A 27,743-nucleotide genomic window follows, 5' to 3' on the forward strand; every position below is an offset into this window, starting at 1 on the left:
CTGAATAGGCTGCCAGCGCACAGATAGCTACATGTATAGCTGCTGTGGTTTCATATCATGCAAAGCTCACCCCAGCCGGCCGGCAGGATAATAGCTACTGTATGCTATAGCGGTAAGCCTATGTACTGTCATGTGTGTGTGTATTTGTGTGTAGATCAACAAAAAGAGCGCATGATGAATTGGTTGCAATTTGAACTGTATAAAGTTGATAAATGCGTGAAAAATCGGGAGTAAAATTGCGCTACTTTGAAAATTATTGGTTGCCCGATTCGGGCCACCAAAACTTAACATTTTTCAATAATGATTTCCCGAGGTGGATTTCTGTAATGTCGAGCCTTGCCATAGCTATATTTTCAAAAAATCGTATTTTATCTATAAAAATCCTAGTGTCGTATTTTAAGTGAAAAATCGTACGGAATACGACAAAATCGTACTATTTGGCAGCTCTGCTTTACGCATGACGGAAACCTGTTCTTAGGCGCTAATCAGTTTCATAGGGAGATCATTTAGCACAAGAAATGGTCACCAGTCGTGCGTAAAGTCATTCATAACTTACGAACAGCTTTATGAAACGGGCCCCAGGTACATGTATGAAACACTGCGAAACTGGCACATTTTTCTTCTGGTGCAAAAAGAGTAGCATTTCATTTTCATGGAGAGTGATTTTAGTCATTTTCACAGACAGATGTTATAAGCTACTGTAAATCCTTGCATCTGATTGGCTCAGAACATAATTTAGAACTCTAATATAAAATACTCTCAGTTTACATGTACGCCACACTGTACAGGGCTTTTAAGCTCTATACTAAAAGAAAAGAAGATATGACTTTTATTTTAGGGTTAGCCATGCAAAAATTATACAATTTGTGAGTAATCTTTTGCAAATTCTTTATTCAGTAGTTGGTCCGGATCCCTACTCAGAGCCAAAGAAGCTGAATGGAGACGATTTGAGGTACTCTCAGCTGAAAAGTGCGATACTGTCAGATCATTTTCTCACAAAATCTACAAACAGGTTACTTCTATTTCATATATACTGTGCAGTCATTTTGATCCTATATGAGTGTATACAGGGTCCTACATGTATATCACTTTTATGGCAAAAAAAAAAATATATATTTTCTTAATAGCAGGTAAACTGTACATGCTCGTAGTTTTGATTGGCCATTTTCATTTTGATAGATTTGATAGCATTTATTCCATTCATCATAAAAACAAATACAAGGCACATACAAAGTTTACATAAATTACATGGGAAAATTGCAAATATTACAATGATAAAATCTGGGAAACAGTTGAATAAATTACATGATTTATAAATGAATGAGGAGGCAACTAGAAAGGGAAAGCCTTATTAGCGCTGCCACCTTTACAAAATCTGGAACCTGAATATATATATATATATGATATTGTAAAATATATGATGTAATAAATACTGAATACCAGACATAAACATTGAACATAAATGGGAAAAAAAAAAAAAAAAAAAAAAAAAAAAACTGATCATACATTATTTGAATATTTACTGAGAAGTTGGGTTTTATATCTCCTTTTAAAAACATTTAATGATGGACTAGATTTAACAGAAAATGGTAGCTTGTTCCAGATAACGGGTCCTTTGTAATTTTGTGATTGATTGCAAATGCTTGTGTTACAAATGCTTGTGTTTCAAAAGCATCCCCCAAAGTAATAATAATATTAAACCAAACTAATCTCCCCTTTAAGGCATGATTTGGTTTACATTTAAGCAATTATTGATCAGAAATTGTCATTTTGGAATTGATTGCAAATTTTCATGCTACAGGCCCCAAGACATTTCCAAATTCTACCCCCCCCCAAAAAAAAAAAAAAAACCCAACCACTAACACAATAATCCCATTCTGACTTTTCCTCCTTTTATTTTTTAAAAAACTTATGTTATCTTGTCTTGTACTGTCCTGTCTCTTGTTTTTTCTTGTCTTCTATGTCTTGTCATTCCCTCTCTTTCTGCTTTTTCTTCTATCTATTGCGCAACATACCGGTACATGTATCCTTCACAGCGAGGACCTCTTTATGTGAATAGCTTTGCACTTGTTCTGTAATTATGTTTACATCGATATGATTTCGACCTTTTTTGTTCCTTCTCTTTTTTCTTTCCTGTATATAAATGCATATATATGAATAAGTCGATTATATCTTCTTCATTTCCAAGGGGGATCCACACTTTACAAGGTTTGCTTTTTAGTGGACCCCCCTCATTTCCATTTATGCTCAATATTATACTGTTAATTATACTGTAAGAATGCTTGTCTGTAAAATTGTATTTGATTTGTATTACTTTATATTACTTTGTATTATGTTTTGAATGGAAATGGAATAAAGAATTGAATTGAATTGAAAAATCTCCTATTTCATAAGCATACTTTACACAAGCCTCACCCTTCCAATCAACACCCACGGATTCTGACAGACCCCTCAAATCCTCATCTGATCATTGTAATGAATATCATTAAAATCCTGCAATAACGATTCCAAATTCATGAAATTCGACTTTCAGGTACCACGCAAGTCCTGCCCAGTCGGTCTACATTACTTCAATTAATTGCATCCCACTTCAAACGTACCTGGAAGAAAACGTGATGGTTTCCGATGAAGCAAAATTGTACATTTGATAATATGTAAAGTGCAATTATGGCATATGTACATGTTTATTTTATGTGTCACATCAAGAATATATTTGTGTGCTGGTACATGTCATTTGAGGTTTACCACTCATCATGGTAGAATAAGTGTCAACGCAGATTAAAGGATCAATCTGCATTAGATATATTTAAATTCACATCCTGGCTATAATTGCTATACATCTTGTACATGTATAATAACAAAACTAAATGTAATATCCATTTCTTTTTACCCATGTTAGAATCTATGTAGGGCCTATGGTCCTATGTATGGAGTAAAACAGATCTACAGCCATGGCGTAATTTCCTTCGGCAAGAAATTTATCCACATTGTGCTGCACTCGACACAGGTGAGGTAAATGGGTACCTGGCAGGAATTTATTCCTTGAAATGCCACCGCGCTGTAAAAGCCTGCGGGGCTAAAGCTAGGGTGACAATATCCAATTAAGCGCATAGGGACGCATTTGGCAGTAATATGCACTATATAAGCATGTTGGTATTATTATATTATTACTCAAAATTTCATTGTTTGGGGTAATCAGAAAAGAGCCAACAAATTTCTTATTTCCTTTCTAACCTGGTAATTGCTAAAACCAAAAATAATCATTTTTGCAGGACTTTTGCAATATAATATTTTACATCCATCATAATTATCAATAAGACCATCCAAGGGAGATTTCAATATTTTATTTAAAAAAATTCTCTGTAATATGATACTTTTTCTTTGGGACCCTACATGAACATATAATGTACATGTACAGCATCGGAATGTCTATTCATATTTTGCAATTTTTTTTTATTCCATTAGAGTACCTGTGCCTACCCACACTCTTGACCAATAACGATTACGTGTAGTTGATCTGGGGGGTATTTCACAAAGATTTAAGTATGACTTAAGTCGCACTTAAATGCCTACGCGTACAAGATATGGAACGCGCGATCTTATTGATAGACACGCAGTAGTGCACGTCCTCATGACACAATCTGACCAATGCGGTCAAGCCTTTCATACCGTACCCAAGGCTCCACATTAACTTTTTTTGGTGGTGGCCCGTTCGGGCCACCAAAACCTTCAATTAATTTTTTTTGGTGGCCCGATATTAAAGTTTGGTGGCCCGAAAAATATAAAGAAAAACATTCAAAATGAATAAATGGGTATAAATGGTTTAACCACTGTAAAAAAAAATGAAAGAAAATAATATAAGTTATAACGGCAAAAAAAAGTGTGAGAAAATTCCTTCCCTATATTTGCCAAAATGTTGGAAAAATTCACATTTCATATTAATGAAATGCCTTCCCAAAGTATTTATTTTCTCAAGAGTTGTTTAAGAAGTCATTTATAAACAAGAAAGAAAGTAACTGTCTGTTTATGTTTGGCTAGAAAAGACCGGAAAAGACACAGCTTCGAAAGAAACCAAGTAACAACATACATACAAATGCACACGTGGGACTGTGATGTACTCACCTATGTGTTTTTATGTGTATTATTTTCATTTGGAAATCGGTCTTTTTGAGTCATAAGAGAGGTCATGATTCCTCTTTTTGATGCTTGCAAATAATCAGGATACACCAGATTTTAGCAAAAAGGTCTGTAGAAGGGCATTTCATTGGTGTAAAATGTGACTTTGACTTGGATTTCACAGTTCTGTGGAAGATTTCTTAGCAGCAACATTTCGTATTGCAGCTCCCTGAGTCTGAATAGGCTGCTAAAGCATAGCTGCTTCAAGCATGCAAAGCTCACGCCAGCCGGCCGGCACGGCCGGCTGGATAAAAGCTACTTAATGCTATAGCGGTAGGCCAACTTTGTGTGTGTGTTTGTGTGTAGATCAACAAAAAGGGCGCATGACGAACTGGCTTGCTATTTGAACTGTAGAAAGTTGATAAATGCGTGCAAAATGGGGAGAAAAATTGCGCTATTTTGAAAATTATTGGTTGCCCGATTCGGGCCACCAAAACTTAATATTTTTTCAATAATGGTTGCCCGAGGTGAATTTCTGGTGGCCCCGGGCCACCGGGCCACCGCTAATGTCGAGCCTTGCCGTACCCAACTTGGTATTTAAGTGCGACTCTAAGTCATACTTAAATCTTTGTGAAACACCCCCTGGTCTTATGTTTCCTGGCAAAGCATTCCACTTCTTTCAATACCACATGGTTGGACATGTACATGTAGATATAGGCAACTGGAATTGGTATAAATGTTGAGAGTAACCCAAATGTTGAGAGTAACTCAATGTACTATACTTCACTGTAGGCCTACATACATGTAACACAGTGACAGGCTTCAAACTAGCGTGATAAAGACCAAATATAAATATCTTTCCCCTAGCAGTACATTTTTAATTGGTTTGTTTGTGCCAAAATCCACCAGAGTAATGAGAAGACCACCCTCCCCCCCCCCCCCCCCGAACACGCACATGAAATACATTACTGTATGTTACTTAGTATGCCAAAGCTATACAGTACGACTAATTAAACCTACAATCTTGTTGGTTATAAACTCACTAAAAAACACAAGTTCTGCAACGTTTTTGTTTTTCTACAAATTTAATCTTGACCTGTACAGCATAGATCTACATGTAGACTAAATGCACTTTTTTTTTTCAATTCGTAATTATTTTTCACTCATAAAAAGAAATCAACAAAGTACAAACATATAAACAGATAAGATACATGTAGATGACACGAATATACAATAAAATCTAGTTAACATGAGTGAGGGCAGAGTCAAGAAGGGACGAGCCTTATAACGCAATTAAAATAAAAAATCACACTTTCTTTTAATTGGGTACTTGGAATAGTCAATATATTCAAATTTTTTGTTAAGAATTGACGTAAAATATACAAAAGTAATGGAGGAGTTGTAAATCTTGGTCGCATTGCCAAACGGAGAATGTCCATAACATTAGTGATTTCATCATTCTAATTTCTCTCTAACTTTGATTATTTGTTGCTTTGATTTTTGTTATTCTTGTTTTATACCTGTCCACTGGTTTCAAGGGTTTCATTCAAATTCTCCTAAACAGTTTCATGAAACAACATTTGGCCAAACTAACTTTGTTTCGCTACTCCTATCGATGTATCATCATGTACACACATCAATCTACATGTCCATTTGTACACCAGCACATCACAATGATACACACCCATATAACTAAAATTGTATTTGCTCTGCAGCATTTTTGCAAACCAACCGTTTCTTTGCATCCGAGATAATAACTGAAGTAGGTGGGTGGGTCAAGAGATTACTTGAAAGGGTTCATTCTAATTTCAGCTGGCCTGAATACATAAAATACAAAATCATTCTGTCCTGCTTCCACATTCCTTTTTGTTCTTTCTTCTGGGAATTCACATAGTTACAAGGATTTGACTCATTCCTATCTAAATTCATCTTGCTGGCACAAATTATTCTTTTTGTTGCTTTTACATTATTTATTATAAATCTGGGGGGTGTTTCACAAAGATTTAAGTATCACTTAGAGTCACACTTAAATGACTAGTTGTGCTTGATATAGAAGGCATGACAGTATTGAATGGCATGATTTCAACAATAGCTTGCAACTTGACATTGATAACAAGCATCGTGAAACAGCATCTAGGTTGCTCTGAACTTTAATGGTAGGGTGAATATTGAAGTACTTGAGATGCTACATGTCGAAAGCTTGAATTCTATGCCAAATTTGCAATTTCACAATCAAATGACCCCATTACAGTAGCTTATTACAGTAGCTTATAACAGTAGCTTGTCATTTCCCTTGAAAACAAAGTTTATGAAAGAGGGACCAGGTATGAACTTACCTTGAGGTAGTGGGAAAGTTGGTATAGTTCTTGAGATGGAACATTGTTGTTGCCTTGTATTGATTGGCCGGAGAAACCTGCCGGCACTGACAAGCTTGAATCACTGCACAGAAATTGGAAATATACATGTATGTATACAGTTTTATTATCATCATCATCATCATCTTGAATATCATTACATATATTATCATCATTAAAATAATCGAATCAAATCAAAATCATCATCATCATCAACATCATCATCATCATCTTAACCAACATCATCAACATCATCATCATCCTCATTGTTATCAACATCATCAACAACATCATCATCATCTTATTATCATCATTATTATTAGTCAACATCATTATCATTCACCACTTTCAGGAAGAAAAAAAAAATTAAACAGATTCTACATGTTCCAATAAAATGCAATTTTTGTAGCAGTCCACCTAAAATGCAATGATCAGTACCCCCTAAAAGCTGAACGGTCAGGGAAGAGATGTACAGGATCAGAAGAATGTAGATCATGGAACATATATGTGCAGTAATAGTAATGATGCAAGAAACCTCCCCGGATGTATTTGAATGATTTATTTTCTTTCAATGCAATCCTGCTCAATGAAGCATCATGTGACCAAATACGGAAAATAGTTTTTTCCTACTATGCTGTGACAACATTTATTTGATACTGATACACCGTACAAGTAGTTCATTATCACAATAATTTCAACATCAGGTACATGTATTCATACATGTAGAAATTAGAGTCTCTCAGTTTCTTGGATCAATAAATAAAACAAAACCGATTCAAAAGCTTTAGGCTTTAAATACTTAGTTTCAGTTTTCTATATTACATTTTTTGTTAACAGTCAAGACTACCAAAGACTACTGATGTTCCCCTAAAAACTGAACAGTTTGCCAATAAAGTTTTCAAAGCAGCTACCGGTATACAAAGAACAGGATACAACATTAATAATATGATACACCCTTGCACAGAATCCACTAGGTTTGTGCCAAATTTAATTTAATGAAAAAAATTTAGAAAGACTGACTGTTCCTCTCTGATATAAATGTACATACATGCATACATAGTCTACTGTATACATTTAATTGTAATCTACAAAGCCAACTGTGGCCTTGGATACATATTTGTATATTGTATAGGCCTACACGTACACATATTGTCCCAACTAATACCTTCACATTGACCTCACTTAAACTTTGTACACATGGCACTTTGATTTAATTTTCAGGACAAACTAGACGCTCTGCATCTTATAAAAAATCACAATACGCATGCTGAATACATGATGTAGGCCGCATCAACATTCCATGGGGGAGGGGCACTCAGTAGGGCCTATAGTACGTGGTGGACAAATACTGTAGAAGGGGTCAGTCAGAATGCTTGTCATCTCCCCAAAGCAGAGCATCATTCATCCATCTCATATAAAGGAAATGTAACAAAAATGTAAAATCACACCTATCAAAGAGAGCGAGTTTGTTTTATAGGCCTATAGAAGCCTATAAGAAAAAATATGCTATGGAGTATAATGAGGGTGTGGGTTTGAGCATGATAAAAATTAACGTCTAGTTTAACACTATTTCTAATGAGTGCAATCTACTATCGGAAGGTCTCTACTGCTTAAGGTCTACATATAGTCAGTGTATCATGTGTATCTTGCTACAATATCCTGGTGCTATACATGTACAGTGTAGAACACAGGTACAGTTCATTTTCTGAATGTGGGTTAGTTCACATATGACACACTCCACATGAAATTGAAATGTAAATTTTTGTGGGTGCCCAAAGTAGTTTACATACATGTGAGTCCATGTACACATAGGCCTATCCTGTTATCTCTTTTCGTAAATATTTCATTGGTGATGTTAACAGTGACACAACTTTTGCTCCAACGACAATTGCTCTGGGCTTTGTTTCGTCAAAGATAAAGGTTAGGGTTGCAATAGGGTTTTATCATAAGTTCAAGGTTACAATTTATGTTAAGGATAGGGTATAGACTATAAATCCAGGGTTGAAGTTGGTCATTCTAAATAGTGTGTGGAAATTACAGCGGAGCACTTGTTGCCGGGCAAAGGTAATGGAACCGATGTTAACGGCCTCCTGTTTTAAGCCTACTGGCCTAAGAGGCCTGTCATATTTGCTGGTACAATCATAATTTTGCCATAGTAAACACACATCAGTTACCTATACCATTCAATATTTTGGTTGACCTCTAACTGCAACAGAGTGATACTAACATTGTGTTTTGGAAGCAAACATCAATGATTCTGTCAAATCTTCCCCACATATTTGTCAATTTTGTTTGTGCAAATCACAGAATACAAAATAAAAAAGTTTAACATCGATAGGTACGGGGAATTTTACCAAACCAAAAGATTAATGATGTATATGAGCATGTGGTGTCCACCTTGTTTACCGTACATGTATAACAGGATTATGTTTGTATCTCCATATTGGGATGTACGCCAACACATGTATGTATCAAATGATTGTAAGACTGCAAAAGCACTGTTCAATGATCAATCATACATTCATACATCAAAAATGCATTTGCCTCAGTATGAGGAAGGATATACATGTATCTCCTTGGTATGAGTTCACACCTTATACTCTCATGTGAAGCAAGATTGACTGCACTTTGCGATGACTACATTGTACATGTACATACCTATGTTATGATTAGCGTACCCTACAAGTACTTTGCACTCAATCATTTCTTAGTTTTGAAAAGGTGGTTAAAAATTATATCCCTTTTGATTCAACAAGGCAGACTGCTCAATCTACATGTACGATGTTTGATTCATCTACCCGATGGTATGTCCTACAACTTCTCCTGACACTGCCAGACTGGATGATTGTTAGGCTCTGATCAAGTCTTGACATTGTACACATGCCAAGTGTCAAATTTGAGTCTGTGCCTATGAGACTAGTCATATTGAGGTGACAGTCTGTCTGACCATGGACCTATTACAAATGGACATTCAACGAATCCCCTCCTTTGACACAGAGACCGTCGCCGCTAATCCTTTTATAAACAGAGCGCTGGCAGCTGACACCCATCAAGCCGGTCGTAAAACATGCTCTCACTGATTGACAGCGGAAATCAATTGTACGCTGCTCCTACCCATTGCGATGTTGTTCGTTCACTTTATCAAAAGCAACGCACAGCAGCGAACGTTAGCGCTATGAAAATGATAGCAGAAACAAGAAAACAGGCGTGCATAAACGTATTTTTTACGTACATCGCTAACAACCGGAAATGAAATGCATTGACATCACCTTGCAGATCCGTATATCTACGGCAAAAAAGCAGTTGAAATTCGACGAAAAAATCTGCGGAAAAACGTTAAAATCTCAGCTTTTTCGGACAGTATCGATGTCGATAGTAGCGCTTACCTTCGGTCAGAAGTTGATTTTCATTTGGGTATAAAATTCGACAGGATTGAAGAAATTTAACGGGATTTTTTTTGATGGACAGACGACAATCGCACATTATAGAGAGCCTAAAATAATGTACTGAAAAACCGGATATGAATTGCGCATTGCATTCTAGGTAATGTAAGGACTTTCCCTATTGGCAATCGGGGCTACAACATGACCGTCTTTGGTCGAAAGAGGGCCAGTGATCGATCGGTGACGATCATCGGGCGAAAGGAGCTTGTGTAAACAATCACCCCGGGCGGTCGTTGTAAAAACCGCGTAAAGAGAAAGTTAAGGGTTAGACAGCAATTTTGACAGCTGGAAACAGGTGGTGGTCATAAAATGCTCTCGTTGAATGTCCATTCGTAATAGGTCCATGGTCTGACTGACACTGTGTTCAGTGTTGCATTACAAGGAAGCAAGACACCTCATATTGAATTCCTACTTTGCAGCTCGTATGGCTCAAGTCAACAAGTAGGTTCAGCATTTCACAAACCATGAGAGTCATGCAACATTGTAAACATGCATGTACACCCACATCTACACCTACATCTATATGTACCTCATGTAACTCGCATAAGACAAACAAACAACAATTTCTGGAATGTGAATGAATGATTACTGAAAAAGTTTCAGATCTTAACAATGCGCAACAATAACAATTCAATCTCGACTCTCGATCTCTCTCATTTGAAAATGGAAACGGGAAGTAATTCTGCACCAAGCAGCAATTAGGCTACACAAGGAATGATACGATGTCATCTTCTATTTTTAGACATCATGATCAAAGTGTACCTTTACTGTATGCAATGCAGCAAGCTGCCTTTATCTCAAGACTGTAATAAACTTGTAGGCCTACACAAGTACATTTAGCTACTGATAAACTACAGGCACTATATGTGTACGTCTACTTGTTATCACTCACGTTAATATGTAATTAATTTAAAATTCACAAGTCCTGCATTCTTGCACATACAGACAAACAGGTCCTACATGTACTGTAGTACATCCATGCAAAAATTCTGATTACATTGCTGATATCAACACTGTATTTACTTGCAAAGAAACTGACAATATTTCACGAATATAGTGCAAAGCAACTTTTTTTTAATACAACATCAAATTCAAGCCTGTTCCATTTCTCCTTATTTGCACATTTATGGGTTATTCATTATTTGGGTTTGATTTTATGTGCATAAAACATTTCATTCGGTCATAATCCAAAATATGTGAATTAATGCTCAAACAAAGGACCTCTGAATTTAGTTTTATCTTTCATATTTCACCAGGTTGTCTAGTAATATCTGAACAGATTTTTAATTTGCAGACTTACCCGAGTCACCGTAAAAACAAATAATAAACAAGTTCTTCCCATTTCAGGAAGTCACCTGATTTTTCAAAAGTTACTGTACATGTAATTTAATAATAAAATTCAAAAGTGAATACATGCTGATAGTTTTCATACCTTCTTGTCGCTTCTGTGCCATCTTGGTGGAATAGTGATAGTTGAGCTACGATACATCCATGAGTCACTGAAAATATCAAAAGAAAATAAAATTAATTATATGAGAAGCACATGGTTGGATATCAGAAAGACTACAGTATACAAATGATTAAATTTTCAGCTAGTCCATACTTGGGAAGTGCTTATAATGTACGGGTCCAAGAAATAATACCGAACTATTTTTATTTCGATAAGGCACCCAATAAAAATCAATTTTCATGTAAATACGACATCGAAAATTTACCCAACAAAAGTAAATAAATTGTAATTTCATATCATCAGGCATGATATTCCCCTCTGAAAAAATCTGAAAAATAGCCAAGGGTTGCTATGCCACCACCGAAGTCCAAGGCGCCCCGGTAGGGGTTACAAGCTCTTGCATAGTAAAGAAATCGAAAGTGATTTTTCAAGGCGAGTCTGCATGATTGTTTTATCATTTGACTTTAAATAGCAGTAAAAAACAGCATGAGAATGTTCTTGGGCAAAGGATTTCACTTTAAAAAAATAATTAATAAATATTAATAAACTCGAAATTCTGATTTTAATCGGGAGAATATCATGCCTGTATCCTTCACATCAAAACTGTTTTGGGGCATTCATAAATTGGAATATACATGTATACCAGTAAGCACTTTTAGGGGATTTACCAAACATAAATAGACTTTGACACTAATTATTTTTAGCTTCCCCATCTATCTATAAAATTGTCAAAGTCTAGGACAGCATTATGTACATATGTATGTATTCATAAATCAACAGTGCAATGCATTGGACATTGCGGACAAACATGCAAACGTCTAAACCGTTAATCAGAGCTAAAACCACATTCAAATCCATTCTCTACTTTCATTGAAATTCTGCTTCTTGATGTAGCAATACAGAGTTGACAGACTTCGTAACCAAATTAGAGATCAATTTCCTGCAAAAATTTAATATTGAAGTATTACAACATTGGACCCCAGTGGTCCTGGGTTGATATTAATTTTGACTAGGAAAAGATAATTCAGAGCAATTTCATTATCACAGCATCAAATGTCAGACAACAAGGAAGCATACGCACAAAAAATACAGTATCCTAATTTTGTTTGATACTACTATGCATTACATACAATGAATAAATGAATGATTTTATTCATGTACCCATACTTAAATTTAAAAGATTTAGAACATTTTTTAGTGTTTTAACTGAGCTGGAAGGTCCACCATGCATGTACATGTACATACACCATGTCTGCAAACTTGAGCAGATACAAGAACTACTCACATTTAAAACAGGTGTGGATCTATTTGTATGTTGTGAAAATAAAAGCTTTGATACTGCAGCTCCTTGTATAAATGTCATCTACAATGTACTGTACTTCAAAATACAATGTAGTCTGTAAGCAACATTGCCCCCCCCAAAAAAAAAAAGAATCCTCCACAATACATACATACGTGTATTTGTTGTAAGGCCAATGATGATTTACATTGGTGGCATTTAATACTCAGTTTTACAAACTTGAACTGTTAATAAGTAGGCCTAGTAGTGGCCTACCCATCTTGATACGAATGTACATGGTACTATAAAGTGTACTTGAAAAAAACAAGATTCCTGGCTGTAAATTCTGCATTATACAAATTGTCAAATGCATAAAATTATGGTTTTCCTTTGTGAAATGCTACTTCAGGTATTAAACATAGATTGCATTCCGACATTCACAATGTAATAATAAATGACACAGCTGGACTACACTACACTATAGAGCTGAGTCACTTTTATAATTCATATCACCTGAATGGAAGATCGGGAAGTGACTCTTTCTTCAAAGAGTTCACATGTAATGATACTACAGGTGTACTTTCGGTGATACGATTTACTGACAATCATCATAAAGATCTACATATGGGGGCAGGGCTTTTCATTATATTTCCTTTATAAAGGTACATACTGTATACATGTAGGCCTACATGTACACTGTATAGGTAGGCATACACAAAGACCTACTCAAGAATGACTTTTATGAGACTTGACCTGCTTTTAATATACTGTAAATAAATCAATCAATCAACCAATCATTCATCCACCCATTCTTTATTCATAAATTATTTCCTTTATAGTGCATCTATTTTATAATTAGATTTATTCACACAAGTTGATTTTTATTGATTAAGACAGTGTATTTGTACATTGCATAATTTAATTAATTTTCTACTTTTTGGTTAGGCCCTATTGCACGGTAGGCCTACTTAAAGGACAAGTCCATCCCAACAAAAAGTTGATTTGAATAAAAAGAGAAAAATCCAATGTGCATAAAACTGAAAATTTCATCAAAATTGGATGTAAAATGAGAAAGTTATGACACTTCAAAGTTTTGCTTAATTTACATCCCGGTCGGTATGCAAATGAGGGAACTGATGACATCACTCACTCACTTTTTCTTTTGTATTTCATAATATGAAATAAATAATTTATTCTTATTTTCTCCTCATTGCCCTGCGAAACAAAGTTTTATTTCTCACTGAACATGTGGAATTTCAATTACCATGATTGTTTAACATTATATGGTTGTCGATTTGGTCCTTATTGTCAAATCTGTAAAAATTGAAATATTGTACGATTCAAACTATAAAAAACAAAAGAAATAGTGACTGAGGGACATCATCGTTTCTCCCATTTGCATGTGACTAAATTGTGCAATTAACTATTTTGTGAAAAATAAGCAAAATTTTAAAATATCATAACTCTCTTATTTTACACCCGATTTTGATAAAAATTTTCAGCATTATGCTCGTCTGATTTTTCTCTTTTGATTCAAATCAACATTTTAATGAGGTGGACTTGACCTTTAACAATTTATTTACTTAATACTGAATGGTTAAATATTCAAATTAATCAGATAATAAAGACATTAATAGACTGCAATATTTTTTTGTATTGCTTCATAAACACAAAAAGACACCATCCTCGCTCCACTCCCCTACAATGTTTTATAAATTATACCACTATGTGCATTGATCAGCTGTGGGCTTCCATTGCTTGGTAGGATCAAAGCAAATTTGTCTACAAAAATCACTAATAACTAGTACACTGTATTTGATATTCAGGGTCACACAAGAAGATTCATATTCCCAGATCAAGATTGATTTTGTAACTTGTAGAAATTGAGGACTGCATTTCCTGGGGAGCGTTTCATCAACATTTTCGTGTGACAAGTTGTTGTCAGGTCTGACAACTTTCCTTGAAATTGATTGGATGAGAGGCACTGTTACCATGTAGTAACCGTCGGATAAAACAGTACACATGTACTTGTCAGATAAAACGTCTGGCAAGTCCTTTCATGAAACGTTCCCCTGGCATGAGTGGTTTTACAAAATGCTACTTCTTTCCATGGATCCTACTAGAACCATGTTCTTTCCATACTTCAAGGGCATAATGTACATGTACATGTACATGATGGAGTTGGAAAATATGTACACTTTTACATCCTGGAGCATAAGAAAATGTATGAAAGTTTTGCCAATTATCTGATTTGTTTCCATTTCCAATCACATCTGACAGCTACATGTATCCTTCATTGTAAATGAGGGGCGTTTGTACAAACTAGCACATCAATGATGTGGTACTCATCCAGCATCTCGCAAAAAAATGAACACACACATTATTAGCTTAAGTATTAAACTGACACCTGACTACATGTACATGTATAGTAGATGCAGAAAACACATTTAAATTGAGGAAGTGCCTAGATTACAAATCTGTTTAAATGCTATGTTAAAATGTGCATACATGTAAATTAGAATACACAAAATGAGTTTCAAAATTCTGTGTAGGTTTTGCTATCCCCTACCGAAGAGAAAAAGCTTCTTCTTTTTTTTACAATAAATTTTGCTTGAATTGGAATAATTTTCTGTTTTTGGTGAACCTATACATGTAGCTCTACCAGATGGGTACATTTTTTAATCAGTTGACAAATAAAGAAGCACTTTTTGGGTGATCTTTGAAGGATGTATTAAATCTTGCATTTAATGAGTTTCAAACTTCTGTGATCTAGATAGTTCACATTGTCATGATATCAAACGGATACTGTCTATTCTCCTCAATGGTAATTGTTGTCACATTAACTGTATCTGAACAGCATCTCAGATCAATAACTGGGCCCTGTTGCATAAAAGTTTATACTGTACAATAGTAACTTTGCCATCCAATGGTAACTTCCCTGAAATCCTAGATTCTGATTGGCTGATTAGCATTGTTACCATGGCAGTTACCATTGGATGGCACAGTTTAATAGTAATTTTTATGCAACAGGAACCTAGTAGTGGTATCCCATTGGCTACTGGACTCTGGGTCCCTTTAATAGCTTTGCCAGGGACCAGCCAGTTTCCATTGCAAATGTGTTGGTGGGTCTTCACCAGAACGAAGTGGTTGTGCTGGTCTAATTCAAGGTGAATCAACTGAAGCGGTCAACTTTTGAATAAAATATCAGACTAGAGTAGAAAATAACCCAATAAAGTCCTTTTAAAACCTTCCAACTTTAATTTCTTTAATCAATTTTGGAGATTTAAAAAATATGAAAAATTGTTTGTATTCGAAATAAGTGTGAACAGATAAGATAAGGGGAGACTGTCCCTTCTCCTCTGTTAGTACTCTGTTGTGGCCCAGTGGATTAGTATCCAGACTCTGAAAGAGGTCATGGGTTCAAATCTCAGCTATGGCATAGTTTCCTTCAGTAGAAAATTAATCCACATTGTGCTGCACTCAACCCAGGTGAAATAAATGGGTACCTGGCTGGAATAAATGTGTGTGCACTGTAAGTAATTACGGCCGCCAAGCTACAGCCGGGTAATGGTAATATCCAAGTACTTTGGAAATGCATAGAGAAATAATAATCATAATGTGATATATGCTCTATACAAGAAATGCTTATAATTATTTTTATTAATATCATGAGTTAGACATGGTCAGGTTGATTTTTTTACAATATGACTTACCAGTTCCTCTCCTTGAGTTTTCTACAACATCTACTCCAAACTGAACAATGTCTCCAGAACAGATCTCATGGGCGGGGCTCTCCTCCGACCCCCTGCTAAGGCGATTATTATTGACAAACGTTCCATTGCTACTCTTTGTGTCTTGTAAGAAGAACTGTTGAGGAAGTAAAAGTGAGGTGATAGGTTTAAAAGTGAAAATTACATGACAGTCCAGGAGGGGCCACTTACATTGATGAATGGATACCATGCGCGACCCAAAAAACATGTAAAAAGGATGTCTTTTTCAAGATAGGGCACGTTACGTACCTAACGTAATAAGGGTGTCAAAAACACTAAAATAATTAAAAAAGGGTATCTATTTCGCTTGGAAAGCTACGTGTTTAGGGTCAAATTTGCGAGGGTATTAAAAAAGAAACTAAAATGTTTAATAAAGGATGTACTTATCGCCCCAACCGTCAACACTTCCTGTTTAGAGTTCGATTTGCGCGAGGTGTGGGAGGTGGGGCCGCACTAAACCCAATGATGTAGGTAAAGGTAAAACCGATGTCCGTGGCATAATTATTAAATATCGCTGTACTTGTTTAGGGATTCAATTCAGGAAATACTTGGTAAGAGTAGCGTTTTGTTTCCAATACTTGTTAAGGGTAGGGTTTCACACGGCCACGCAAATACTTGTTAAGGGGTGCATTTTCAGAATATGGAAAATACTTGTTTAGGGTGCTTTTCGAGACCCAATGGTCGCGCATGGTATCCACTCGTCAATGGAAGTAGCCCCCCCCCCCCCCCCCCCCCCGGATGACAGTACAATCATCTATTATAGGTAGGCTTCATTTTATGGCGCACGTTTCCCCCTGCCAAACAATGTTGTAATAATGCAGTGTTGTGACTTGTAACTCACATCTTAGATCCCCTCTCCCCTCCTCCAAGGCCCCAGCCATAAGATTGATCCATGTACTCTTCTTAATACAAACCAGAGGGATTGGTGACCAAATGATCAATTTTTTATCAGACTAATAGACTATTCCATTCAATACAAATGCATAAATTATTAGTGTTATGTGCTTTACAGGGCATTACATAAACATAATCTTTAGAAACACATCAAGTGGAATATGATTGAATGGGTATGTATATGGGTGGATTAATCACCCACAAACAAATACTGGTTTACTTTACAAGTGCATCTGGTCATTAATCACCTTCATGGGTCATTAATAAGCAATAATGTGACGGGACCTTGCACTACAACCCTTTCACATCCTAGTACAATGCATATATATAGATGAACTTAGTTTTTCAAATTGTACATACATGTATATGAAGATGATACACTGTACATGTATACAGATGTAACTTGCATATTACTTCTACTTTAAAAAAAAATAGAGGTGAGAGTGGTGGGAAATTTTATGATTGAGATCAAAAGCATTCCACAAAACTACTTTCCCAGATACCACAATTACATGTTTCACATTCCGTTAAACCTGTGTCTGAAGTTATCGGAAGTTACAGCACGTTTCATTTTGGGGAACCTAGTAGATCTTTTTAAAAAAGCTTATTTAGAACATGCATGTTACTTTATAGATGTAGCTTACAATCTAGGAGGCTCTGATTTTGTCTTTGGGCAGTTCCACGGTTACGGAGTGACATTCAGAAACAAGTTTTTAGCATTCAAACAAAGATATCACACATATTTAAGTAGTTACATGTATTCGCAAAGAATTGTACCTGACAGTAGTTGATGAAACCCACTTTTCAAAATCATAACATTTGTTATTTTGATTCACTGAATTAATGAGATATGAATATTCATAAACCTGGTTACGGAGTGACGTAAAATGGACATGCATATTTGAGGAGAAAACATATTGCTCAAACTCTGTGAACTTTAAATGGCTATCACAATGTTGAGTTATTGATTGGATTCTATGTTGTTCTAGCTTTAATATGCTGCATTACATTATAAATTTGTGTATTTTTTCATTAATTACAACTTATAACATAAACCCATACCCGGTTACGGAGTGACATCTGAAATATTCACAAACAGGCAACGTAAAATGAACTTACATTTTAAAATTTTCTTTTGATATGTTGTAAAATGATGACCTTCAGATTATCCAAAAGAAAATTTTACAAAACAAGCAATAGTTTTCTGTTAAATTGAAATAAAGTAAAAACAATATATGTAGTCCCATGTATAGAACTTTTTGTATGGTTTGGATTCTCTTATAAGGAGATGTGAAAGAAAAAAAAAATTGTGGCTAATTATGTTCCCCTTTTGTATAAATAAAATCCAATATGAGTTTTGATAGAAAAATTTGATCCAGATTTGAAATATAGCCAATATGAATTTTTGGAAAATGTCTACTTTTGCTTGGAATTGCCTCTTTGCCTTTACGAATATGGGGCTGTTACGTAACGTTGGCAATATGTCTGATGCGAAGACAATGCTCAGTGGCTACGAAGCACCCACTGCCTACATGTACATGCTCCTGTCTTGCATTAGTTCCAGTTTTTTATTGACTGCAGGTTTGCAGATTTGCTGCAGGTTTTACGAAACGAAAAACTTCCATTGGACATTCGTCAATAAAAACAAGATCTAATGCACAACCAGAGTGTATAGTCTTCCACATCAGACGTATTGCCGACGTTTCGTGTAAAAGCGTATTATTCAGACTTGTAAGGGCAACAACAAAAGCTGTAGCTTTCGTCTAGATTATAGGCTAGATGTTACCATGTTTGATATCAAATCATTTGAGCCATTATCATAATGAGCCCCTCTCATGACAGAAGTAAAATCCAGCCAGCCCATTCTAGATTTTAGAGCAAGAACTGCTAGTATGACGTAACTACAAATATGGTAACATTGTGCCTTCTGTATATGGTACATACATTAACAGTTTGCCTTGAAGATGCAACATCATCTTTTAGGAGAACTACAATATTTCACATCAAGGTACATGTAGCATACAGTAGGCCTACTCACTACTGCTATGCAAGCTCATATTGTTTTAGAAAATAATTCATACAAATTTAAAGGTCAAGTCCACCCCAGGAAAATGCTGACTTGAATAAATAGAGAAAAATCAAACTAGCATAGTGCTGAAAATTTCATCAAAATCGGATGTAAAATATGAAAGTTATGACATTTTAAAGTTTCACTTATTTTTCACAAAACAGTGATATGCACAACTAGGTGAGTCAGTGGATGATGTCCATCACTCACTCTTTATTTTGGTTTTTATTGTTTGAATTATACAATATTTCATTTTTTATAGATTTGACAATAAAGACCAACTTGACTGAACCATATGGTATTAAGCAATGCTAATTCCACATGTTCAGGGAGGAATTAATTGTTGTATCACTTGACAATGGGGAGAAAATTAGAATATTTCATATTTCATATAGTAAAATACAAAAGAAATAGTGAGTGGATGACGTCATAGTCTCCTCATTTGCATACCAGGATGTGCATATAACTGTTTTGTGAAATTAAGCGAAACTTTAAAATGTCAAAACTTTCTTATTTTACATCCGATTTTGATGAAATTTTCAGCACTATGCTAGTTTGATTTTTCTCTTTTGCTTCAAATCAACTTTTTGTTGGGGTGGATATGTCCTTTAAATACAATATGTTATTTCAAAATTAAAAAAATAATATTTATTGGGTATACTACTTTATTGCATTGCCTCAACGTACTTGAACGCAAACTTAGACTCACCTTTAAAAGATCAAAGTCGTACCAGATGAGCGCATGGTTCCGGGACAACACTTTGCAATCAAATATCCCATTGTCCAAGGCCGGGCGGGCCTTTGCGACCGAACGGCCGATCTTGACAGGCTCGGTCAGTCTAATATGCCGCTCATCAAAATGATGAGAGCTCGGATGACATTTGAAAACTGCTTTAGCTGTCATGGTGACCATTGGTCACAGATGATGTTCTGGAGACAGCAAAAGAACAACCTGGGTTTTTGTCCTATCGTCTTGAAGAGGAATGCTGCTCTCCGACCGGGAATATTGAGTTACAGATGGGAAGATATAGATAGTCACTGTAGATTGGCATGCTTCTCGGCAGGTAAAGCTCCCTCCAATGTTGTTATCTTTCCATAATAACCATCTTATAGAAAATAAGGTGTTGAATCAGATGTCTGGCAAAATCTTTGGTTGCTATCACCTTGCTATGTCTGATGGCGAGATGGCTTAAATCACTTTTCTTGCACTTATTTCCATTGATGTGATGAGACTTAGGAGATTATACCTGTTTAAAATAGCAACAGTACAGAAACAATTTCAGTAAAAATCAACATTACTTTCAAAGTTCATTCTATTTGAGCTGGTCTTAATTCTAAGAGGATAAAATAGGTATGTATTTATGGTACATAAGTGGAGCGACATAGTCTATTGGTCATATCTTTTGCCTTGCAATCAGAGGGTCTTGATTTCAAATCCTGGCATTCATTTCCTTCAGCAAGATATTCAGTCACATCATGCAGCACTTGGCCCAGGTGACGTAAATGGGTACCAACAGGCAGGAACAGATTCCTCAAAAAAGCTGCAACAGAATCGGTAGCTTTAGGTGGGGTAATATAGGGGTGGCTTGAACACTGAACAAGGTGCAAATTTGCGTGATATAAATATTCCCATACATTATGAGGCAGTACTATTTGACTAGCACAGCTTGGTATAGACCCATAATACACTTGACTTACACTCGGAGCCATAACAACAGAAATGGTCCAGTGAATCCGTTTAAATGGCTTGGTCATTCTATTGTTTTGGCCCTAAGTGTAGAGTTGAGTGTAGTTACTGTCAAAGATTGCTGACTGCCACTGTAACAAATCCGTCAGCATGAAAATGTTAGATTGATGAATAAACTTTCCTAGATTTTGGGTGCACATTAATCCTCACAAGCAAAGACGATCCTAGAAAACAAGGATGATCTTCACTTTCAGAATGGCGGCCCACCTGTGGTGTATGATGGGACATTCAGCAACTTCCATCTTACTATTTCATAAAATCTTGAAATGTATCGCCATATTTTGCGGACGCAATTCGACAGCCCCGCCCTTCGTTAAACATAGCACATTCAAAAGTCAGTGCGTACGAGAGCCACTGGATTGTGCAGCACCGCACGCAATATGCAACCCGGAAGTTGCAGCGGCCATTCGCTTCCGCATTACGCTCTGACCCCGTTGAACGAAGGCTACAGCTCAGATACTTGCATTACTAGTATTAGAAAGACAAAATGCCACTGAATATATGGCCCTGTGCGCGATCAAAGTTTGGATCTACACAAAGTTATCACCCCACCTTATAAGGGGGGGGGCAGGGGCGTCGCTAGGCCTATTCCAGTGGCAGGGTTGGGCGGTAAATACCGGTAGCGGTAATTACCGGTGGTAAATACCGGTAAATACCGTCCGGTAAATAAGATGGGCGTCCGGTAAATATGTAAAAAACGGGAAATATGATTTATAATTCTTTTTTTTTTCAATAATTTTAGTTGTTTTTAACCTCAACAAATGAAAATAGTGTTCTGAAATAATTAGAATCACAAAACTCAGAGTAGAAACACACAAACAGATAAAATCCATACTGCATACATGTACATACCCAAACACACATAGGATCTAAGTCCACACATACGTACACAAACTCAAATTATCTTCCTGGACATTGAATAATCATATTAAAACATAAACAAATATTTCTCTTGGGGTTTAACTTTTTACATGCCATTGTATCTCATTACAATATGATTTTTGTTTTTAAGTGTGAATAAAGCTCAGTATTCTACTGTATGTAAGGAGTTTTAGTGTGTACATGTATCAGTGTGTACTAGTGGTTGCTGGTTGTGAATTTTGATATTGCTTACAGAAAAAGATCTTTTTGTAGCCTAAAAAATTACACAACTTGGATTATGCCGTTTTTAATGTTGCAATTCTTTCAATCTAACTTTTAAAAGAAGTTTAACAAACAAAGCAAACACAAAAATTAAAAAGCATAACTTATACAAATGTACACAAAAGTGGAAAGAGGCGTCAAAAGTTGTTTCCTTTAAGAAATATAAAATGAATACAATAACAACATAATTGACATACTTTAGCTACTGAATGTTTCATGGGAAATGTAAAATAAATAACTTGTACAGTTTGTCATATTCACATTGATTGAAAGCTATTGTAAACAAATCAATCTTGGAGCACACTCCATTGTTTCCCTTTACAATAGCTCCTCTCTTTAATCAGTCATAGTGAGATCAACAAAATTTTCAAAAGAATGTCTGGTTCACATTGAGACAAGGATATCCTCGATATACATGTATGACGAAGAAGGATATAGCAGAGATAGTGACATCAATGAGGATGACAGAGAAATTGAAGAATTTGACAATGAAAATGGGGTCCCAAATGTTAATGATAATATTTATGTATTTCATTGTCATTTGGGGGAATTTACACCTTTTTCTAAAGGTGGGGCCCGAAAAAATCCCATACTTTAAGTGGCTATTAAGTTGAATAACATTGAGTCTACACAATTTTTCACACATTGCAACTGTGACTCTATGACGAAAAGATAGAAAATGCCCCCCTCCCCCGAAAAATGTGCTTTACCAATTCCTCCCCCTAAAAATGAGATAAACAGTGAATGTAGTTACCTGAGTACTATTTGAAATTGACAATAAATATATATGTTTCCTCCAAAAAATGTACACAAATGACAGATTTAACTGATCTGAATAGAGTCAATAACTAGGCAAACAACTTTAATGAAGAACATCATATCTAAATTAGATGTACATTTGGGATCTTTTTAGTATTTTATTGTATTTTTTCCAGCATTTCATGATAACAGACATAGATAACACCAAAACACAAACATAAACACACACACAAACAAACACACACACACCCTCTCACACAAATGGTACACATCAGAGCAACCATACTCACCACCTTTGTTTTTATGTTATTTGACAATCCCTATAGAAAAGTGAGTGGAATATTATATTTCCCGGTATTTCCCGGTGAAAAGTGGTAAATACCGGAAAAAAGTGGTAAATACCGGTAAATACCGCTTATTTCCCGACGTCCGGGAAATAAGCCTCCAAAGCGGGAAATATGCCAACCCTGTCCAGTGGGGAGGCCCAGGGGGTGGTGAGGAGGCCCCGTTGATTGGTATGGTAGTGGATCGTATTACCGAACACTTTTCATGAATTCAATCATATCAAACACATTATTCTCATAAAATTTACCAAACTTTCACCATAAATACACAATTACCTACAAAATATAAATATGTGAAAATTTTGCCGAAATCGTTTGTCCTTTTTACGATATTAGCTTCCAATCGGACCCCTCTTCGCATGTGAAATATTTTGGTCACATGAAAATGTATCGTATTACCGAACGTGTGTTTTCTATGGGAAAAGTTGAAAAAACAACAAAATCACTGATGAGCTATTTTGACCATATTTTTGTTATTTTCAGAATATTAAGACTTTGAAAATGTGTTTTTTACAATTTTTCATCATCTTTCTATTCAAGTTCTCTTTGGAAGGATGTTGCAAAATTTTGAGCGTATAAAATTATTTTCTGATGCGTATGATGCGCGCGTTCGGTAATACAAGGCCGGTCGGTAATACAATCACTCACTATACCGATTACTGACCAGGAGTCATGGTGGTGTTCCTCATTCTCCTACACAAAGTTATCACCCCACCTTATAAAGGTGATCGCTGATCGATCGCATGCGATGTTTTGAAATCGGCCGTGAATAATACGTGTGAGGAAAAAGATACTGATTACTGGCCCAAAATCACCAAATTTGAGGATAACCAGACCAGAGGATGGACACGGAGTGAAACACAGGTGTGGGCCTAGACTAGAGTCTAGAGCAAGAATAGCCTGGAGGCGTCTGGGGAGTATATACCAGAGCTGCCAACCACACTTGACAAAAAATCCTATTATTTCACCCAAAAAATCCTATTTTTAGACAAAAAATCCTATTCATACCCGTCGTGTACTTTCCTACTATACATCTCATTATTTTGTTGTGCTCACTGTAATTTGACCTTGGTCATGTGACGTGAAACTCATGCAGGATGTTCAGTGATACTTGATTAACCTTATGTATAAGTTTCATGAACTAGGTCTAGGTCCATATATTTTCTAAGTTATGATGACATTTCAAAAACTTAACCTTAGGTTAAGATTTTGATGTTGATTCCCCCAACATGGTCTAAGTTCATTGACCCTAAATGACCTTTGACCTTAGTCATGTGACATGAAACTCAGGCAGGATGTTCAGTAATACTTGATTAACCTTATGGCCAAGTTTCATGAACTAGGTCCATATACTTTCTAAGTTATGCTGTCATTTCAAAAACTTAACCTCAGGTTAAGATTTGGTGTTGACGCCGCCGCCGCCGCCGTCGGAAAAGCGGCGCCTATAGTCTCACTCTGCTATGCAGGTGAGACAAAAAGGAAAAAACTGTCTGCTTATTTTTTGCTAGAAAAGACACAGCTTCGAAAGAAACCAAGTATCAACATACATACAAATGCACATATGGGACTGTGATGTACTCACCTATGTGTTTTTATGTGTATTAATACATTTGAAAATCGGTCTTTTTGAGTCAAAAGAGAGGTCATAATTCCTGTTTTTAATGCTTGCAAATAGATTTTCAAAGTTCTGTGGAAGATATCTTAGCAGCAACATTTCGTATCGTAGCTCCCCGAGTCTGAATAGGCTGATAGCGCACAGATAGCTACATGTAGCTGCAGTGGTTTCATGCAAAGCTCACGCACGCGCGCCAGCCGGCCGGCTGGATAATAGCTACTGTATGCTAGAGCGGTAAGCCTATGTACTGTCATGTGTGTGTGTATTTGTGTGTAGATCAACAAAAAGGGCGCATGACGAATTGGTTGCAATTTGAACTGTATAAAGTTGATAAATGGTGCAAAATCGGGAGAAAAATTGCGCTACTTTGAAAATTATTGGTTGCCCGATTCGGGCCACCAAAACTTAACATTTTTCAATAATGATTGCCCGAGGTGGATTTCTGTTATGTCGAGCCTTACCATAGCTATATTTTCAAAAAATCGTATTTTATTTGTAAAAATCCTAGTGTCGTATTTTAAGTGAAAAATCGTACGGAATACGACAAAATCGTACTATTTGGCAGCTCTGATATACTGTACGTATGGTCACTCCCCTAACGCCTGGCGTTGTGATGTATAGACTCCTACGTACCGAGGGAAAAGGCAACTATAAAAATGCGCCAAACTGCTAGTTATGTTTAGAATCTGAGGTCACGACTGCTGTACATGGGGAACAATATTGGTTGGCAACGTTTGGCAAAAAATGGATGGTAATGGTTATAAAAAAGACGAATAAATTATATGAAGTAATAAAAGTAGAAGAGAGTTTACTTACACTTGTTGACATCGCCATCTTTGATCCTTTGTTAATGCAACCTTGTTACGTGACGCGTATAGAGGGCGGCAAAATCATGAGCGGTGCTAGATTAAAAAGTGCTAAAATGTCCCGCTTCAACTGAACTAGAAATACATAGAGAAAACATATTGCATCTTACCTTCTAGTTCTACGGCGCGTTCTCGAACAATTGACCTAGCAAAATGGCGGCGGTCACGTGACTTATCGAGTTCGCCGGCGATGTTTTGCTTGGGTGTACACGACTTCCACGTATTTATAGTTCAGTGGTTGAAGCGGGACATTTTAGCACTTTTTAATCTAGCACCGCTCATGATTTTGCCGCCCTCTATACGCGTCACGTAACTAGGTTGCATTAACAAAGGATCAAAGATGGCGATGTCAACAAGTGTAAGTAAACTCTCTTCTACTTTTATTACTTCATATAATTTATTCGTCTTTTTTATAACCATTACCATCCATTTTTTGCCAAACGTTGCCAACCAATATTGTTCCCCATGTACAGCAGTCGTGACCTCAGATTCTAAACATAACTAGGCTAGCAGTTTGGCGCATTTTTATAGTTGCCTTTTCCCTCGGTACGTAGGAGTCTATACATCACAACGCCAGGCGTTAGGGGAGTGACCATACGTACAGTATATACTTTCACTCCCCAGACGCCTCCAGGCTAAGTAAGAACTAAGATATTATTATTAAGTCATTCATATCCCTCGTTATATTTTTTTTCTTTAATTTTTACGATTACCATGGCATGATTGCCATCCGACCTTAGTGACTCGGAATATCCGATCGAGTTCACTGTCCCGATGTTCGGGTAGGTGGAGCGTAGTGTAGCGGTAGTGAAGTGAAATGAAGTGGAGCCTGCACGAACATCGCCCGAGGTACATTTCATCATGATTATCAATGCAGTGGCTCCGCTCAGCCAGGCTGGGCCGTGGGCCTTGCACTCAATTTGCAAGAGCGACTGTCGACTCGAGAGCTGCTCATTGTGAACTCACAAATTCAAGCCATTAATATCAGACAAAATGATATATATTCAGTGATGTGATCAGTGCAATTTTACGTAATTCATAGCATTTCCTTAAACCTTACAAATCAAAATGCTCACCTGAGAACATGCCGTCGGCATTGCCTTATTTAGTTCCTGGCAGCAGTTCCAATGGAAAGTAAACAGTCGCCATTACTTTCTTGAGATATCAGTTCCTGTAATGATTGTACCAATAGATGGCGCTATATAACAAACAGAAAGCCTCTGCTTAGCAGACTTTTTATTTATAAATTTATTTTTTCATTCTCTTCTTCAACATCATATCTCAGACCAAATTATCATTATGACCACCGTAATCATTATTATCATCAACACTATCATCATTATCATCATCCTTATCATCATCATCATCATCATCATCACCATCATCATCATCACCATCATCATCATCACCATCATCATCACCATCATCATCATCATCATTGTTATCATCATCATCATCACCGTCATCATCCCCATCATCATCATCATCATCACCACCATCATCATCATCACCATCATCATCATCATCACCATCATCATCACCATCATCATCATCATCATTGTTATCATCATCATCATCACCGTCATCATCACCATCATCATCATCATCACCATCATCATCACCATCATCATCATCACCATCATCATCATCATCACCATCATCATCACCATCATCATCATCATCATTGTTATCATCATCATCATCATCACCGTCATCATCACCATCATCATCATCATCATCACCACCATCATCATCATCACCATCATCATCATCATCACCATCATCATCACCATCATCACCATCATCATTGTTATCATCATCATCATCACCGTCATCACCACCATCATCATCATCATCACCATCATCATCACCATCATCATCATCACCATCATCAT

General features: G+C 36.3%; 1 protein-coding gene across 1 annotated transcript; it reads right to left on the reverse strand.

Annotated features, from left to right (window-relative positions):
* Positions 1-2,135: 2,135 nt before the first annotated feature.
* Positions 2,136-27,027, reverse strand: LOC129284124 (sarcolemmal membrane-associated protein-like). The gene is made up of 5 exons (XM_064096167.1): positions 26,925-27,027; positions 20,084-20,621; positions 16,356-16,509; positions 11,346-11,412; positions 2,136-6,555 (listed from the first exon to the last, which is right to left on the reverse strand). The coding sequence occupies exons 2-5, from the start codon at positions 20,285-20,287 to the stop codon at positions 6,423-6,425; spliced, it is 558 nt and encodes a 185-aa protein (XP_063952237.1). The 5' UTR covers positions 20,288-20,621; positions 26,925-27,027; the 3' UTR covers positions 2,136-6,422.
* Between the last annotated feature and the right edge of the window lie 716 nt (positions 27,028-27,743).

This window comes from Lytechinus pictus, chromosome 3 (assembly GCF_037042905.1).
Source record: "Lytechinus pictus isolate F3 Inbred chromosome 3, Lp3.0, whole genome shotgun sequence".
NCBI classification, from domain to species: domain Eukaryota; kingdom Metazoa; phylum Echinodermata; class Echinoidea; order Temnopleuroida; family Toxopneustidae; genus Lytechinus; species Lytechinus pictus.